Source organism: Electrophorus electricus, chromosome 26, assembly GCF_013358815.1.
Source record: "Electrophorus electricus isolate fEleEle1 chromosome 26, fEleEle1.pri, whole genome shotgun sequence".
NCBI classification, from domain to species: domain Eukaryota; kingdom Metazoa; phylum Chordata; class Actinopteri; order Gymnotiformes; family Gymnotidae; genus Electrophorus; species Electrophorus electricus.
In genome coordinates, this window is record NC_049560.1 from 1,902,210 (window position 1) to 1,922,377 (window position 20,168).

Sequence of the window (20,168 nt, forward strand, 5' to 3'; positions counted from 1 at the left end):
CAGCAAAACAGCAATAACAAACAAACAAACAAACCCCTTTTTATTGTTCTCCTTGCACAGTGACAAAAGACAATAAAGGAGTGAATGGACTGTCCATTGGGGACAAATAAACTATGACTGGACTGAACTGAAAGTGTTAAGTGACATGGACTACTTTGCTATTCAGACCTAAACAAAAGGCCTGTTCGTATAAATGCAAGAACAACTATTCACAGGGCTGCTTGCCTGGATAGCCTTTAGAAAAGGTTCCTCAGTGAAAAGCCTCTTAGGATGCAGGACTAGATGCATTTGTCTCCTTATAAGATATAAAATGCTCTAGACTCTTTTCAGAATCCAGGCAGATTTTCCCTTCACTTGAACTTGTGGGGCAAGGGAGTCCATCAGACCAAACCTAGGTTTAAGATTTAGCCTACCTGCTAATGCGAACCTAGAGAATTACCCAAATCTCATCTGCAGCCAAGCTGCAGCTGGCCACTGTAGCCTGGGCAGTGAGTAGATAAAACGTGACTCTAACCTGTCGACACCTCAGCACCCCCTATAGGATGCTTTCCTTAAATCAAATGACATCCTGATGCACAACCGCCCATATTGCTCTCAATTTATTGGTTTCAATTGTGAGGCTCAACAACTCATTACTCATTTCCACAGCATTCATTACAGTGGGGTGCATCTTCCCAGTAACCGAGTAGGTAGTGTGAGGGAGAGAGAAAGACAGAGAGGTAGAGAGAGAGAGATGCTGAGCAAAGGGGATTTAAGGGTGTTATTGATTCCATTTTGCTAAAAACATGCTGGAGCTAAATTAATCGAAATAATTCTTGTTTATTACTCTGGAACACTGTGCTCCGGGGGAGGGTTAATAGAGCAGAGGAGGGGGGTTTATAAGGCATGGGAGGGGTTTACAGGGGCACACTGGCCCAAGAGAAGTGTGAGGCTGAAATGTACACATCTGAGTACCATGCCAATATTGCTGAATTATGAGCTTAACTGATGCCAGGTTGGCGCAGCTGGGAGGCCAGCTGTTTCTGGCCTTTACACAAACAAAGGCCAATATGAGTGGTTTCCACTGAAATGTAACTCTCCTATTGTGCCAGCTATAATTAATACCCCACTGAAAAAAATACTAACACTGAGGGATATTAGAGAGGCATAAGAGTCAAACATCAGATTTTGGTCAACTCTGCCCTATTGAATCTGATGTTTATTGGCGAAGAGAAGCCTCCACAACAGAGTGTCGTACTCATGCGGATTACACCAAGGATCAGTGCCTCTGATCCCCTCGTGATGAACTCCATGTGTCTGGTGGGTCGAAAGTGTCATCAAAAGGTTAATTTTGTTTTTTCTATATGTTTTAACATATTTAGTTATGGTAAAAACCAAAAAAAAAAACCAAAAAACGTATGCCTTTTGAATTTAGATTTGGAATCAGTAACCATGTCACAAACAAAACTGTCTATTACTTGCAAGAGATTTCACGTCTGATGCCTACCATACATACTCATAACAAGAATAAGCACTTACATCATATGTACTCCAGTGAAAGGAGAGACCCTCTTGGTAATATTAAATAAAATCCTGTTTCTACTTTCTTTTTTTTAGATTCTTTTTTACGATGCACCTTCTGCTCTAATACCACTTTCGTACACATTTACGCAAACCAGTTTATTCCCACTTTAGAGTAAAAGGCAAGGTAAAGTAACAGGAAGGCCACATGCTATAAAAGCAAAAAGTTTCCAAAAAGAGAAACATTTAATAAAGTACAGATAATTGTAAGAAGCACTTAAGCACTGTTGAGATTTAATAATGATTGAATCCTTTGAGAAGCCAAGAGTTGCTCTAATGATTTTCAAGCTTTAAGTTAGGCTGTACAGAATGTCCACTCCAGGCCTCTGTTTTGCAGTTTGCTCACTTGCCATGACAGGTAGACATAGAAATGCAATCAGAGTTATCCTCTGATTCAACGCCAGTGCATTAAATCCAAGGAAACAGAAGTCATCTCCTTCTGAACAGAAATGTTTAGCTTAAAATATTGTAGACTCTGAGATGCTGGTCTGGGTTTATACCCATGTTTTCGATGTGCTCTGCACTTTAAAACTCACTTTATGGGAGTTTTTAAATTACTGAAAGGGGCAGATTCCCACAGTGTTTAGTGTTTGCTCTGTTCAGACACACCTACTAAATCTGGCAACTCATCGAGTAGTTGAATCAGGTGCATTTAATCAGGTTTATCACCAAACCACAGTGCACTCTTGCCCTGCAAGACTGGATGGTGACGGCCATGGGGTACACCCCTGTGGAAGAACACACTTCATTTGACACCACAGTGCTACATTAACTAATATTACATCTAGTAATGTTAACTGGAAAAATCAGCCTGTAATTTGATAACATATTCATTCTGTTTGAACATATATAGCATATATACTTCTGGGCAAAAAGGGTTAAACCCAAAATTGCATAATATTAAGATTTTAGTGGTTTCAACAGTGAATAATTTAAAACCCCAGATATGTGTTAGTTTGAATTTTTCATCAAACAATTAAATAATTTCCTGATTTTATCTTTGTGTTTAAGACTATGGATGTGAATTTCCCTGTTTCCATCTTGTTAATCCAACAGCTCAACACAGCACGAGCAGGGACGAGCAATGGTGGCACAGGTCTCAGGAATCCATTTTTTTTAGTTCTTAACAATTTTCTGAATAATTATTTGTTGTTAGGACCGTTAAATTTAATTTTTAGTTTATACTTTTTTTTTTTTTGCCCAGGAGTACATACACTATAATTGCACATTTTGTTTTAACCCAAATAATTAAGAGTTATTTTTTAGCTAGATTCACTTCTTTTTATATCATACATTCAAAATCGGTCTTTAACTTAATTCAACTAGTACAGTTCATCAGATATGGTGCCTGAAGGATAAGAGAATTTGGGATTACATCACCTGCCACACAGCTCTAATGTAGTTAACATACTATTCCTATATCAAATCTTTGTTCTGGATGAGAGAGAATTTCTTTCAAAGTTTTTTTGTGAAAAAATGTGCTCTGTATTTTGAACTTTGTGTAGGTGTATGTTGAACGTCTGGACAAATGTTCCACAAATGGACAGCTGCAGCTTATAGAAGAGCAGGTCTATGCCATTCCACTAGACAATTACCTAGAGTACATGGTACACAAACTAGAATCAATGCCTAAAAAGTCCAATTATTTTCAATACTGATCATACAATGGGTATTTTGGTTTTGTGTATTTTTAAGTGAAAAATGTTTCCAGGTATGTAATGCCCTGTCAAATGCAAAGAGGTGAAAGTTCAAATGGTGGGATACTTCCAGACAAGGGGTGAGGGCATCTATCCAGGCACAGGTGATGGTAAAATCATAAAGGTTTCTATTAGCTAATCAAAACATACATAATATGACCTGAAATTCTTCACAGAAAGAAGGGTAAGGCGCTCTATTTTAACCTAAAAATCCAGCCCCCAAACAACCAGCGCACAAACTAACCCATACACTCTATCACCAGGCAGCTCTCTTTCAGCTGTCTAACAGACATTTCAGTACTGCAGGGAAATATTTTGGAGGAAGTACAGAAGGTAGATTTAGCATGCCTGCTGTGCAGAGGTGTGCACCATATGCTGGATTGTTTGGTTGACTGCAAGACTGCAGAAAATCTTATGCAAACAACTACAAACATGATTTACACTACTGTCCAAAACAGTGCTACTGAGCCCTTGTTAGCAACACTGACTGCTGACATTGCTTCAAGTGAAGAGAATGATTTTTCTATTAAAATGTAAACCCTTCAGTTTGGGGAATGTGAGAGCAATGGAACTGGTCCTGCATGTACTCAGCATTTCAGACATCCACCCTGACCGCACATGCACACAGCCACATACACCGCACACACACAGCGTCACAAAACACACAATGTATGCAAACACACACACACACACACACACACACACACACAATGCATGCACGCACATAAATCTAGACACACACACACTCACACACACCGCAATGATCACCACCAGCCACCTGCCTTTGCAGGCCGTTGCCATGGTAATGGCGCGTGTGTGAACAGCGGGGAGAGTGGAGTGGCAGGCTGGGAAGCCTGTGTTCCATGCAGCAGTGAAGTGCATGTCTCAGCTTCCTTAGTCAGCCTGTCAATATAAAATATGTCATCTGTTTCTAAAAGCACTGGCCCTTTAAGTGGCTGATGGCCAACATAAACCTCTCACATTGTGATGCTATAGCCAGGGAGGAGAAGAAGGCTCTTAAAGTCATAGTCTGGGATTCATAAAGATGAATTATTTCCTGTTGAGCACAATGATCACTCCTAATGATTAGCCACAAAAATGAACAGATACAAATCATTTAAAGCTGGACTTTATTGTAATTCAGTTCAGAGCTAGTGTAACTTATAATAGCACAAATTAATTGTGTGCATTTTTATTTTTTACCATCCCTTAAAATAAAGGTCAAAATCCAGTGATGTATGAATAGGCTCTCTACCTCGCTCTTTACACACAGATGAATGTCTTTACAGGAAGTAGGTCAGTGTTTATGTTGCATGATGCTGCATTGGTTTGTGAATTATTTGCGAATCAGGTATGTGTCTGCGGGTGGGTGTTGCCCACCCAATGGAAAAATCTGCCCACCCAGTGAACAAAAAAAAAAGCCATTATAGCCATTTTGTAGCATTCATAGTTTTTGTAATTTTGTCATTGGTGATCAAAAATGATTTCCTATTGGAAGATGTGCTTAGTCAGCAATCCTCCTTTACATTATTGCCAAACCATCACTTTTTCACACATGCTGTAAAGAAATGGGCTGTGTACAAAATAACCTACTACATATTTCTTGTATGCTGATTGGGTCCTAAGTCAGTATGTCATGCAGTATGTGACCAAAATGAATTTTTCAAATACTTGAAAGATACCTGGATGACATACTACTCTGTCAAATATTATAGCATGCAGTCAGAGTTGTCTTCATGGTGTACAACATCCCATCATGTAACAGTGGCAGAAACATTTTCACAAGTTGGTGGAACGTTCATAAGTTCATGTGACCGTGTAATATGTTTTTTGTATTGTCGTATACTGGATACTATGCTGCAAACTACTGTGGGGACCAGTATGCAGTATACCGTATATACTGAATGCAGTATAAGGTATGTAGTAGGCTATTTTGAACATGAGCCATGGTTAAGTGAACTGCTAAACTTGATTTTACCAAGCTGCTCTCAGCAATCCAACCAAAACTGGCAATACCATTGATTCTTTGTTCTCTTCTCTGATTCTTATAAGTTATATTAGTAGTCTTGCATAGTTTCACAGTTAAGTTCACACATTTTGAAGCTGTTTCTTTTAAGCTACCAGATCATGGTGGCCACTGGTTTGTGCTGGACACTGGACACTGGAATCCTAGCTTCCCATAGAGGTGACTGCACTGAGCTGTGTTTTCACCAGCTCCCCCACTGTTGTCACATAAGCTATTCTGATCATTTACTTAACACCATCTTAGAGCTATATACAGCATTTACAAAGCAGCCTGTGTGATTTAATTGCACTCCGTAGGCAAACAGAACATTTCTTTATATGGTCTCTAGTCTAGCTCACTCACCTTTCTCTTATTTTACCTTTGTTTATGTTTACCCTACCTAGCTATTCATTGGATTTTAGGAATTTTACATTCCTTTGTACACACACACACACACACACACACACACACACACACAAATAAATAAACAAATAAATGAAGTAAAATAATAATTTAAAAAAATGTTTCAATACATCTGCTAATCACATTGGGCCTAGCCATGGTTCTGTCCTAAGCAGAGCTATAGAAGTTCATCATACAGGTACGTCTGCTAGACCCTGTGCATTCTAGTCTATTGTAGCGTACTGAAGATCCAAAACAAAGTTGCTCACAAGCTGTCCTCTCTAGTTCATCATACAAATACGTGTCATATAACCCAAAGCAAAATTTTACGTTTAGTTATTTGTTTGCTTTTTCACAGTTTAATGGCTCCAGAGCCCCCCCCAAAAAAATTTGAATTCTGTAATGGTATTTATATTTTGTCACCCCTTCACTGTGGTTACATGCCCTATTTAGGAAAAGCAACAATTCTGTTGCTGCCCACTACTAATGGCCTCCTACTAACACCTCTGTTGTGAAAAACTTTAATCCACAGATTAGGTCCTGAAGATATGATTAAATGAAACAGATGACTCATCTTTCCAGAATGGTAATGTGTACTCTCACATAAACCCTCATCAAATGCTTGTTAACAGCTGGTATGTACCACAAATACTAAATCACTGCAGTGTAGGTTCAACACCTATAATCTGAATACACACTACAGTATGGTCTCCATGGCAATGGAGGGACCATACCTGCATATAAGCAGTAATACATGCTGATGAGGCAAGACCATAAAAATACATCTAATAACTCTAATGACAACTGTATATGTGTATTTGTTTGTCATTATAGGTTTGCCCACACACACATCCTCAAGTCCACTATGTTTTCTGTTCATGTTAGTGTGGACAAAGAGATGAAACTACCCAATTACTAATCATGAATGCTATAAGCCAAAGAGTCATATTCCCTCACACACACACACACACACACACACACACACACACACACACGCCCACGCACACACAACCTCTATACAGTACTTTGATAAACTGCCCTTTTTATTCATTGTTCCCAGCAGACTCACTCTGCTGCCATCTATTATTCATGATAGCTAGCTTTCCTCCCGGCACTATGAATCACTCAGCTTTGTTGCTGTCCGTCTCTGTTTCTGATGCCATTCGGCGTTCGCATCTGCACTACAGGATGGCTGACTACAGGGCAAAGCAAACGATCCACCGGCTTTCTGCTCTTTTTGGGGACAGTAACATATTCCAGACTGGAATGCGAAAGACTTCCATACCCCCCAGCAAGTGAGAATCTGTTGATGCATCATAAGACATTCTCAGATCTACAATCATCTGGATGGATCACTGCCATAGCAGCAACAGTAACTAAACAACAACAGCAACAACAGTAAGAATGACAATCTGATCTAAAGCAGGCCCCAAGTCTCTGATGCGTCACCCATGCCAGACAGGGTATGTGCTGCATCTTCTGATAATGAGGGCAAAAGGAGTCCCACAGGCTCTGTCAAGACTAAAAATTACCCTCTCCTCCAAAGGCCAGATCTTACACTACCAAGAGCCAAACATTAGAAAGAGAAAGCAGAGATATGTGCACTCAGAAAAAGGGACTCGCTTCCTAGAGATACAGATTAGGTACCTTCTAGAAGCTCAAATGTAATGCAGGGCATACATTTACAACAGCATTTTATTAGATGTTAATGTTAACACCTTCATTTTAGCACATTATATTTTGGTACTTCATAGATTCTCTGACATAATGATTAGCTATTTTTGTTAGTTTTGCTTCGTTTTACTATACTTCTTGTATAACTACAGCTATTTAACTATTTAACATCAGTCTTAATAAAGCATGTACTTAATCATTAGAGTGGCTCTGATAGTCTTTTAGACACTGTAGTCTTCATCCATACCATACAGTCAGCATGAACAAGGACCCTTTTAAGATTTTTGGCTTGAATACTGCATTATAATTTAACATAAAAATGATCAAGCAATCAAATCATTACCCACAAATGCATACATACTCACAACCACACCCCCCCCACACACACACACTCACACCCACACTAATGCAAAAATACATTTTCTTAATTAATGCAAATTACATGCCACTTGCACATTAGTAAACACATTGTAAGAAATATTTGTAATTTCCATTTAAATGCCTGCTCCTGATGAGGGAAAGAGGCAGATGAAACAATATGGAGTCTGGTGCACGTGATTCAGTGTTGGCAGAAGGATTTCACACCTCCGCGCTACACTCAATTAATACCGTTTATGAGCAACTACCTCTTATACTCGACCCAGTCATGCACATAAACCTCACACCAACACCAGCTCACGTGTCAAAGCTGACAGCATAGAATCACACTAGCACAGCTATTTACACTCAAGTAGACAGCATACCAGAAAGGCACATCTTTATACAGTACAGTCTAATACTACTGCAAAACCTTCTTTGATATATTATTCAGCTTTACTCACATTTAAAACATGAAATGTAAAAGGCAGAAAGGGATTTGTTCAAAAACAAATGCTGACACTACAGATCTGTGTGCTTCCATGCCATCCTGCCATCCAAGGGCAATGACTGGAGATGCTGTGAAATGTCCTCTCAGTTATTTATGCGAAAGCTAAATGCTAGAGTTCTGCCCAAGACCTTTCCATGTTACTTATAAGAAACAAAATTTAATGATGTCATCTGCTTGGCAATTTGCATATTTTCTGAAATTCAATTTTATGTCTTCTAATAATATAGAGAAAAAAATTCTGTCTCATGGTGAATGCTAAAGCAATTATAGTACAGGTTTGGCAGGGAGGAACAATGAGATTATTTATATTTCTGACATGCCTATGGATGTGTGTGGGTGAGAGGGTGTGATGCAGCGGGTGTGCTTGTGGGTGTTTTCTTGTGCCTGGGTGTAATGAGAATTTTTAGGTGGGGATGTGTAGATGGAAGGAAACTACACACACACACACACACACACACACACACACAGAGGGACAGAGAGAGAGAGAGAGGAAAAAATTACTATATCAGAAGAAGTACAAACCGCTGATACTGTAAACTGTTTCATGTTATTTGAACTGTGTCTCTAATGAGACATTCAGACAATCACTGAAGCAGATTTTGATGATCCACTGCTAAATGAAACTAATGAGTGCTAATGCCAGTGAGATTTGTGAATGGTTAAGACATATTATCAATGCTGCTAATCAATCAATCAGCTTTACATCACTGTTACAGCAGTGTACAAGAGGGAGCCTAGCTCAATAATACATCTGTCTGCTAAGAGAGCTAGACTAGCAAGGTGAGTTTGAACTTTGAGCTTGGTTCAGAAGCCATGAATGACTTTGTGCTGCTTATTTGGACAAATAAATTTCCAAACTATCAAAAACCTACAGTCCCACATTTGCAGTGTTTCAGCAGTTGGCCAAAAGGTATACTGTGTGGGACGGTGAGGGGTTCTGGTGTGGACAAACAATACAAGCCTTGACAGGCTTCGCTAAACACTTTTAAAGATCTACCTGTCCTAATTACTGTTTATGCATATGGCAAACTATTAGTATGTATACTTACATGCACATTTAGAACCCAGAATCATTCTGATTATATCAATGCACCAATTGCAATGGATACAGCATACAACCAGGCTAAACAACACCTACGAGAAACTTGAATAAAATCTAGTCCAAAAAAAAAATCAAAACCCAGACTTATTGTGCCACTGCCACAAATATACTTTCAATTCTGTCAAAAGACCACACATGTGAACAAGGCTAATACAATTAAATCCACATAAATCAGTCTAATTTCAATGCATTCAAGTAGTCCAAATCATCTGAATGCTGACGGCAACACTTGCAAAGAGAGAGGTGTTGCTGTTTGTGCTAGGATGGAGTCAGAGCCACAGCAAATGAGGGTAATTATGAATCAACAGGGCATAACTCTCACAACAATCCCCCCCCCCCCCCCCCCCCCTTAGAGAGTGGAACACAACAATACTGCTATCTGTGGGAGCTCAACCACATCACTGAGAGACAGAACTAAAGACAAGAATTAGAAACTGAAATTAATGCTTGTTCATTTGAAAAGATTTAAAGAGCCAAACATGCTGATAAACTGCCAAATATTTGTACCACGAAGATTGCAACACAACACTGATCTTACTTAGATGTAATCTTATCCATTTACGACTCATATGTTCATCTTTCATGTGCACGTTGGTGTCAAATGTGAAATCTAATACCAATCTTGCCAGTTTCTCAACAACAAAACTCATCAGCTTCTAGAACCAAAAGGATAACAGCCTTGATCAGTTAAACATTTTGGAAGACTTCAACAGTAAAAGCATGCAGAAGCAAAGGAGACTTCTGTGAAGTTGGGAGCATGGGTCTGTGCAGGAGCCTGTAGGAACCTGAACAACTTCTATACACCCAACTTCTATAGACCCTACAGAGTAGACAGGATCCCTTACCATCTGAATGGGTCTTTTGCACAGGTCTCTCTCGGTGACCAGCCGCTCTTGGTCAGTGACGTACAGGCCTTTCTGTGCCAGGGCCTGGATAACGGCATCGTGGCCGACCAGGGGCTTGGCTGCGTCGCTTTTCAGGATCAGGCTCCCTGCGCGGCAGTACAGCTCAGCCGACAGCAGCAGAGCAGCCACGGGTGGCTTTAAGTGCTCCTGTTCATACTGGTCCATATAGAAAGGCTCCTTCAGGTCAGCCGGGACACTCTCTAAGGAGACACAGGCAGAGATGGTGGCTGTAGCTGGTGTTGAAGGAGTATTAAACAAATGGAGGCACACTTTTAAACTGCAAAGCTATTTACACAGAAGCATTTTTATATTCCAGTTTAAACTAATATGCTAGCATTGCATTTAAAGCTAACAGGCAGGCAAAATAAACACATAGGAGCATAGCTCTTGTGATCCATCATGTTTGTTTACTTTGACTATATTATTTATGGTGTACTTTATTATAATGTAATACAAGTACTTTAGGTATCTGCTGTAATTACCAGACTAGCTGAAGCTTTTGACTCAGTCATTAGATCTGCAGCGATGTCTGAATCGAGTATGTTGTCACTATGCACAGCATGGTGCTGATTAGTTGCATACACTAAGTGTGTCAGAAAACTGTCTGACATACTGCTTACAAATCTTATTTTGTCATGTCTCAGTGGATGGTTAGGTTGCTGGAAGAAAATGAGAAACTTGAATTGCAATACACCTAGTTATCCCTTTCTTTTTAAGCATACCTTTGATATATCTCTTTGATCATGGAGTACAAAGAAAGAAAAAAATGTGTAGCCCAGTCAGCTCAGTTCATATGATAAAGGTCCAATTAACTTCATGAGCTATAAAAGACAGTCAGCACTACATGCATTTACACCCCGCCTCTTTACTTAGATGTGTGGCAAAGCTGTCTGAACACACCTGCCAACACTTCTGGGACCCAATATTCATGCCCTCCCCGGTGCGCTCCTTGGATCAAATGTTTCCTACATTTTCCCACACCTTTGTACAAATTTCATTTTCTTTCTATTGACATGAAATCATAACCAGTAAAACCTGGACCTGTGCAATAAAAATAATTTTTTTAATAAAACCAGACTCTACAGTAATGATTTCCACAGTGAGCTATGACTTAAAAGCTAAACTGTGTTGCACAGTCCTAGTGGAATAATACTGACATCATCTTGTCCACAGAGAAAAGGAATATGTTCTGCTTTCTATTTTTGGTGAGTAGAGTAAGTCTGATACAATTTATACAGTGATAATTCACTATATGAGCAAATCATACATTCAGTGTATTGGAATCTATTGATATAATTTCTGATATTAAGAGAAAAAGAATACTAAAGAATGATTACAAAATGCACAAGATTGTATAGTTGACCAAAGACAAAATAGTAACCTTTAAGTATCTGAGGAACTGAGTTTTGACAACTTTGATATAAAACATAACCATCTCCTAGTTGGATGTTGGTTACTATGGCAACTATGAGATACTTGATTGATTCTCCTGCATCACGCCTCTGCCCAAGAGCTCCTCGAGAGTGTTGTAAAAGACAGACAGAAAGAAAGAGAAAGACACAAAAGAGGAGAATGTAAGACAGAAAAAGAGGAAGAAAGGTGGAGAGAGACAGAGAACAATAGAGAGAAAAAGATAGGGAGCGAGAGAAAGAGCCATTTCAGAGCACAGCTGAAGGAGTCGCGGTGCCTTAAAAGAAACCAAATACAAACAGTACTTTTAAAGTGCTCTGAAAGCCCTCAGTCTTTTAGAACACTAAGACGCTGAAGTGCCATTCATACTACACATATCCCGTTCAAACTATACAACAAAATTCAGAGAGCTATTAGAACTAGTAAACTTGTGTTGAATTTAAAGCTAAAGCTTAGAACTAACTCCTGGCTGGAAAGCTGGAATTTGTTGTGTGGCTGAGAAAAGAAATCCTGCATTTGTGTACAGTTGCATCATGCTGTATTTTAATTACTAATGGAGCTATTGTGTTACAGTTTTCCTAGAGCAGGAATACAGGCATGGGCACTGGCCTGTCTGTGTTGTTGGTGCCCCAGGAATCATTTCAAGGATCAGTGAAATGCAGAACATTCCCATGAGAGTCAATTAAGGCAAGGGCAGTGCGGAGAGTAATGCAAAATCCCACAATCCTACAAAAAATAGCTTAAGTAGGTGGTTGTGACCACACAAAAACCAGTGCAGTGGGCTATTTCAGTCTCTGATAGTCACGCTGAAGAACAGCATATTTGCCTTAATTTGGCGTTCTTGAGTACTATGTTAGAAGAAAAAACACTAGCTCTTAGGTACATTATTCATGAAATAGACTATGGTTCTGAAACATTCCAGGTGTCACTGAAATTTACCCAAAATGGTGCAATAAGGACAAAGGGTTTTAAATAAGCCAAATTCAACTGAGGCCTGAAGAGGTAAAATAAATCCTTGCCAGATGGGAAATCTGTTGTGCTAGAGCAATTCCATAGTAATTCACTGAATTCAACAGTCCTGGGTGCCTAAACTTGTGTTTATTGTAAATCATGCTGTTCACTGTTGATGCATCTGGTTAGTGTCTTCTAACACTATATGGCCAAAGGTGCTCACGAGTTGCACTTCTGGGCAGAACCTATCACTGGGTGGTCCCTCAGTTGGTGCCCATCAGTAAGCACAGTGTCTGTCAATTAAGATAAAAGCTTTAGCTTTCCACAATCCTCCGGTTCAAGGTCATGCCACAGCAAGACACTACACAAGCAGCTGTCTTGATCGGAACTGCATGTTTTCTGTACATTCTAATGAGGGGCTATGAAGCTATCCAGATGGATGTCTATGCCTTCATGGAGGAAAAAAAAAAAATATATATATTTTTTACACATTCGATGAGAAATGCATATTTACATGGGCATCATGGCCGTTATCCTAAGCAGTTATGAGCTCTGAAGCAGTTCTGACGATTCAGTATGTGTGGCTCAGTTCACTGTTCAATTTATAATTAAATGACTAGTACCAGTTCTATCCAGGGTGTTAATCAGCATTTTTGTATGTATCTTTAAGTGCCTTAATTGAAGTATAGTCTATTGTTTCTCTATAAGTACACAAAATGATGTGTCATGTACTGTGAGATTTCTGTATATTTATGGGAAAAATATTTTCTTTTTTAACGGGGTGTAGTTCTGAGCCTGGATTAGCAGTGATTGTTAAATTAGACAGTGTGGCCTCTTACCTTTAAAAAGAGGGAAATATATAACAATATAAGTATAGCTACGTTATTGTTTCTTAGCGTACCTCCGTGCATTTTCACAATTTGTTATTGTTATAGTCTAACGAACCAGGCAAACATCGACTTACAATACTGGGTAATGTATGCAAAATAATGACATTTTGCCAAATGACCTAATAAACCAGTGGCCTAATAAAATAATAAATTTGCCTGAACGTAAAATGTGTATCATATAATTTTGTTAAGCAAAATATATAAGCAAAATATATTTGATATGATTTGGAGCCATCAAAATAAAGATTTCTCAGACAAAGTGATACAACAAATCAACAAACAAAAAAGGTTGCCTATAAGGAAAAGAAAAGGACGCCACCTACCTGTACCAAATGCTTTGGCCACAAGCCATGTGAGACTTGCACGGATTTTAGCTCTGTTAAACTCATAATGCTCAAAAGATTTAATAGCAGGGACAATGAAAGTCTTTTTCCAGTCTTTTGACACCGTCAAATCCCCCATGTTATCAGTATCAGTACCAGCCGTGTGACTGCCGTATGGTTTCCTACAAGTCCAAGGAAAACGATGACATCCTTCCTAAGGAATTCAGTGCACCGAAATTGTATTTATGGTTTGCTTTCAGTTAATGTTGCACATATCGTGTTCTGTTCGTGTAGTTTAATTCGAGGATAAGATAAATTTCATGAATTGCGGACTTCTATTCAGGGTGTTCCCATTCGATCCAAAAAGTGGGGTACAGGCGTAAGATTTTCACCCATTCTGGTCCCTCTATGACCTATATGAGAGCGATCGATTCCCTCTTAAAGAAACACGCCTTATCTGTTTCAGGCAGCTTAGAAGCGAGAACCAAATTCACTAAGTCTTTGTCCTCTTCATGAACTCGAAGTGGCCCTTCGTGTCCACATAATCCCACTTTTACGGTATTCCCTCCTCTAGAGGATCTCTAATCTATTCATCCACGTTCGCTGCGGTTTTCCTGCCGCACCGTCTAGGACGGCCCCAAGTGCGCTTGCGCGATCCGCCCAACATAACAACAATCCGGGCTAAACAGGCAGTGGGAATCTGTATGACGCTTGGGGTTTGTTTCCCCAACAAACTTGGGCCGAAGATGTTTACTGAACGACATTTTCTATCATACAGTCAATATATTTTTTTTAGTAATCTCTCTCGCTCGCGCTCTCTCTCTCTCTCTCTCTCTCTCTCTCTCATATATATATATATATATATATATATATATATATATATATATATATATATATATATATATATATATATATATATATATATATATATATATATATATATATATATATATATTCTGAAGAAACTGAGTTGATGAAACGTTTGTATTAAGAATTTCGATAGATGGGGGAGTAGGGCAGCGGAACGTATTCTCTCGAGCACCAACTACATCACCCATGATGTCAACAGGCAATTTCGTCATATTTACGCGACCACATCAGAGCACTAAAAAAGCGACAATGTAAACTGGAATATGTTGTTTTAAACCCTCTGATGAAACTAAACAACTAAAGACTGGAACAATAAGCAATCGTAGTGGTCTTAAAAGTTCCTGTTTAAACTGATAGACGCCTGTTATTGCAATTGGCTTCGGTCATTGTTGGGTTATGATCTTGATAAAAAGATGTTTATGCCGAGATCCCTGAAATTCAAAAGAGCCACTGACAGTCAGCGGAACGTAGACTTCAAGAAAAGTAAAACGAGCTTGAATGATTCTGTTTCTACCTCGTCGTCACTTGCTACAGATGTGCCCGGTGTCTCTATATGCTCTCCACTCAAAATGGACGGTGAACCTGACGAACCACACAAAGACATAGATTCCACGGAATTACAAATCGACCAGAGTAATTTATCTGGGAAAATTGAGGATATAAAGGCAGAGGATGGTCATGATGAAGAGCCAGTGAAATCCTTCAAGAAAAGCCAAAGGTGGCCTGAGCCAGGGGAACCTGTTTGTGTCATGTGCGGCCGTTATGGCGAGTATATTTGCGACAGTACCGACAACGATGTATGTAGTCTGGAGTGCAAGGCAAGTCACTTAGCAAAGATGTGCATGGGCCTTGGACAAAAGCTCTTCTCTAAAAATAAACAAGAAGACACAAGCATTCCTTCTATATCAACAGACACTGACTGCACTATAGATGTTGTTAGTGACTACAAACTAAGTTACTCTTACAAGGAGGATACCTTCATAGCAGGACTGACAGAAGAACAGGTTGAGAGGGTGAAGAAAGAGTTATCAATTGTCACGCATGGCCAGGAAGTCAGCAGACCAGTCATTGAATTTGAGCACTGTGACTTTCCTGAAGCTCTCAGGATAAACCTGAAGAAGGCTGGCTATGAGACTCCCACCCCCATTCAAATGCAGATGGTTCCTGTAGGTTTAGCTGGGAGGGATGTGATTGCCACAGCTGATACAGGCTCTGGAAAGACTGTTGCATTCCTCCTACCAGTTGTTCTTCACTCTTTGGAGGTAAAATCTTTTGCGAGAAGACACATAAAAAAACAGTGAATGACCAAGTCAAGTATTCAGCTGGTTGGGGAGAGTTCATTCATATGTTATTACACTGGACACTTTTGGTAATTATCATTGTATTGGCTTTTGCAGTGATGATATTCCAAAAGCCTGTAATTTTGCAAATAGGTTCTCTCGGAAATCATATTTTATTGTTTACTGTGAACATTCTGACAACTTTCAAAATCATAGATGGTATGTAAGAGTGTTTCTGTAAGAACATTCTGAGGATGAGTGCATCATAATAATGGCATTCATATGATCCAACAAATGTAAATTATTTTAGCCAAAAATAAAGCAAGCCCAGCTTTAATCATGTCACATAGTGAGTTCACAGGTATAAAATAAATTGGCAGTGTAGTATTTTGTGTGAACAGGTTAAAAAGTCTGGTTAAAAAATTGTCCACCTGAGGAAGGCCCCAGCATTAGTTGGGTATGTTAAGTTAAAATTGATTTCAAGCAGTATTGCACAGTGGACTCCAGATTATCTATTATTATTATTATATTATTCTAGGATTTGCTCTGGGAAAGGTCATGTGTGAAAATATGCTGCATGTGCACTTATTAGCTATTGATACATACAGAATAATGGAATGTTTATTGAACTGTCCATTCTTCAAGCGTTGATGTAAAATTGATCATTTTCTATAAACCTCTTTTCTATTAGGTGTGTGATTCATCTGCACGTTTTGATTAAATCTTAAAATCATGTTTGGTTTACATGAAACAAGGTCATTTTTGGTGAAATACTAGCAAGCCAGCTGTACAGTATTTTATTAGATGAATTGATTACATTATTCACAGTTTATTGTGTATGATTGTGCTCTCATGGATGCCTAACTTTGATTTTCAGGGTGGAGCAGGTACTTCCTTTGGTCCTATGGCTGTTATTTTGACTCCAACCCGAGAATTGGCTATCCAGATTGAGAGGCAGGCAAAGGAGCTGATTATGGGCCTGCCCAATATGAGGACTGCTTTGCTTGTAGGTGGAATGCCCCTACCTCCCCAGCTCCATCGCCTTAAGCAGAAGATCAAGGTAATGTTCCAAGCCACACTTGTATCAGTATCATTGAGGAGTCCAGTGAACAGTTGGCCTCTGCTAGGGTGTTTCGCCTCTATTTTATTTATCTTTGACTTTACATAAATACACAAATGAACAGTATAATGGAAAACATATTTGACTTTGTCTGAATAATACATTAGAATATGAACATACAACATGTTCATGGAGACAATACACTACACTCGTATAAGACTACAGCAAGTGTGGCAGATAAAACCAACATAAATAAACAAATGACAAATTCTATAAATTGTGCTAAAATGTTGCAACTTAATTTTCAGCATCATTTACCTGTTTCCTGTGCATACAGCTTGTGATTGCAACTCCAGGCCGCCTCATCGAGATTCTGAAACAGAAGGCTGTCCAGCTTGACAGTGTCAAGGTTGTGGTTGTTGATGAGGTACTGCTTAGTTTGTTCTTTGGTGCAGTTTGTTTCATTGTTTAGGCTGTTTTGAGCTTTATGCTCCACTCTGTTTTAAAGCTTCTGTTTTGTTCCTGGCTTCAGGCTGACACTATGCTTAAGATGGGATTCCAGCAGCAGGTGCTGGAGATTTTGGAGCAAGTTCCTGATGAGCATCAGACTCTCCTAACATCAGCCACAATCCCAGCAGGAACAGAGTTGCTAGCATCTCGTCTGACCCAGGACCCCGTGCGTATCACGATTGGTCAGAAGAACCAACCCTGTGCCAATGTTCGTCAGATAGTTCTCTGGGTAGAGGAACCATCAAAGAAAAAGAAGCTCTTTGAGATTCTAAATGTAAGTAATGAAGTAACAAGAGAGACCAAATTTAATATTCATAAAACACCAGTATTTATTGTTTCTTTTGTTGTGGAATATTGCTTAATAATTGCTGACATAGCCTTATTTCAACCCACAACATGTTGGTTTCAGCCAATATGGGGTGGGGATACCCTAGACCATGTATAGATATCTGTTGGGATTCTACCCCTACTTCAGAGGAAATGGGAAGGTCTTCTGCGTTAGTCCTGATCCAGGAAATGAGTAATGGCTCATGCTATTCATACTGAACAGGGAGCAAGAAATAGCTCAGCACTCAGACAACCTTTTTTAAAAAACCTACCATTACGTGAATGCACACATTTGCAAATGTCTTGTTTACAAAATTGAATTTTAGAAAATCTCTTATATACAATCTATGATTTTGATATAAATAAGTTTTGGGTTCAGGTCTAAGGTTAGACATTATGCGGAAACACTCAAAATGTATTTTCCTGTTTTTTTTAGAGCAATGCTGTGAACCCCAATGTGTTTACATCAGTCAGTGTAGATTCAAGAGATTCCAGAGTCTGTAGTTTCAGGAGCTTACAATAACTTCCTTTTTGCAAGTCAGTTTATGATGGCTTTTTTTTGTTGTTTAAAAACGTATGTAATTAAAACCATTACAGATCCAAATAATTCTATTCTCACAGTCTTCTGATTATTTATTCACACATTCAGCTTCATGCAATCTTATTTATTGAGACTTCAAAACATGTGATAAAATGTTATGTCTGTTTATGTAAACCCTTGTTTATCAGCATCTTAACATGAACTGGTTTTCCTCTCCACAGGACAGAAAGCTCTACCAGCCACCAGTAGTAGTGTTTGTGGACTGTAAACTCGGAGCAGACCTTTTGTGTGAGGCTGTGCATAAGATTATGGGTTTAAATACAGTTGCTATCCACTCTGACAAGACACAGTGGGAACGCAATAGAATCCTGAAGGTAATGTCTTTTTGAAAGTCAGTCTACTTTATAATTTCTCCAGGGCAGAGTGCTGTATTTAATAGCAGCAGACAACAGTGAAAATAGAAAATAAATATGATGGATACAGACAACAGTGCAACCAGACAGTAAATACACTATGTATATGCAGTAAACTAAAACAAAACTATACAATAAATTATACAGATCATTATTAAATGGATTAAACTATCACTAAGCAGGGGACAGGATAATAGACTAGACAGTATGTATTGAGCAATGGGGTGGATGGGGGGATTACTAAATTTACATGTATTATCCAGTTCACATTGATAGCTTGCTAATGATAGAAATACTAATACTGAATATACTTTTGTCTAAGGGTCTACTTGAGGGCCAGTTTGAAGTGGTGATCAGTACAGGTGTATTGGGCAGAGGACTGGACCTGGTCAATGTCAAGCTGGTGGTTAATTTTGATATGCCAACTAACATGGATGAGTATGTCCATCAGGTATGATAGGCCTATATCTTAGAAACCACTGCTGGCAACAGCATCATCATCACTGTTTGTGGTGAACATGATATTATGTAGTGGGATATAATGACTTCATTATGTTTTAACATGAACCTGTGCTTACAGATTGGGAGGGCAGGAAGACTAGGACACAGAGGAACAGCAATCACCTTCATGAATAACAACAATAAGCGCTTGTTTCTGGACATTGTGAACAGAGTCAAACCCACTGGCTCCCTGCTTCCCCCACAACTCCTGAACTCACCACACCTACACGAACAGCAGAGGAGGGCCAGGCGCAGAAGTAACCAAGGAGAGGATAATGTCGTAACCAAGAACAACCTCATCGATATAATTAAAAAGCATGACAGGAGCTGTGCCAAAAAGTGACAAGTATCTTATTTACATTTACAATTTTACCTTTTCTTTCACTGAATAAATGTAATGGGCTGTCCTTACCCCATTTAAATGCAACTTTTTAATCAGTATTTTCATTTACTCTACTTATTACTCTTACTCTGCAGTCACCTACAAATCAGTGTCTCAGTGACGTTAAGTATCTTTAGCAGGTGTACTCAGTCACTACGTTGTGCTGCCTCTTTTACTATTAACTCTAGAAACGCTTAAGCATATGATAGAGAGGTTGGACTGTGCTGTCAAAAATAGCACTTTGAAATTTAGCACATTTTCTTGTTTGTCCAACTAAAAACATCGATATACCGCCACCTGCCGATAGATACATTTTACTACATGAAGTGATGGAGACCCTTTTACATGACGTAGTAATTTACTGTGAGCCAGTAATATTACGCCAATGTTTTTTGAATTGAAGCGGCAAGATGGCGGTGTAGACAGTTTTGCGTGTACAGGTAAATAAAGTCTTGTTTTGTTTAGCTAAGGTGTACTTGCTAACGAACATGACAGGT

General features: G+C 39.1%; 2 protein-coding genes across 8 annotated transcripts in view; one reads left to right on the forward strand and one right to left on the reverse strand.

Moving 5' to 3' along the window:
* The window catches only part of camsap2a (calmodulin regulated spectrin-associated protein family, member 2a), a 31,760-nt gene extending 17,352 nt beyond the window's left edge, over positions 1-14,408 (reverse strand). For all 7 annotated transcript variants that reach the window (XM_027023999.2, XM_027023997.2, XM_027023995.2 and 4 more), the window contains exons 1-2: positions 13,788-14,408; positions 10,154-10,413 (exon numbers count right to left, since the gene is read on the reverse strand). In XM_027023999.2, coding sequence (XP_026879800.2) covers positions 10,154-10,413; positions 13,788-13,926 — 399 coding nt within the window. In that variant the 5' untranslated portion in view covers positions 13,927-14,408. The remainder of the gene's footprint in view (positions 1-10,153; positions 10,414-13,787) is intronic.
* Positions 14,409-14,888: 480 nt separating this feature from the next.
* Positions 14,889-19,711, forward strand: ddx59 (DEAD (Asp-Glu-Ala-Asp) box polypeptide 59). The gene is made up of 7 exons (XM_027024001.2): positions 14,889-15,919; positions 16,815-16,997; positions 17,335-17,424; positions 17,530-17,781; positions 18,597-18,749; positions 19,111-19,239; positions 19,369-19,711. The coding sequence occupies exons 1-7, from the start codon at positions 15,071-15,073 to the stop codon at positions 19,630-19,632; spliced, it is 1,920 nt and encodes a 639-aa protein (XP_026879802.2). The 5' UTR covers positions 14,889-15,070; the 3' UTR covers positions 19,633-19,711.
* The last annotated feature ends 457 nt before the right edge of the window (positions 19,712-20,168 follow it).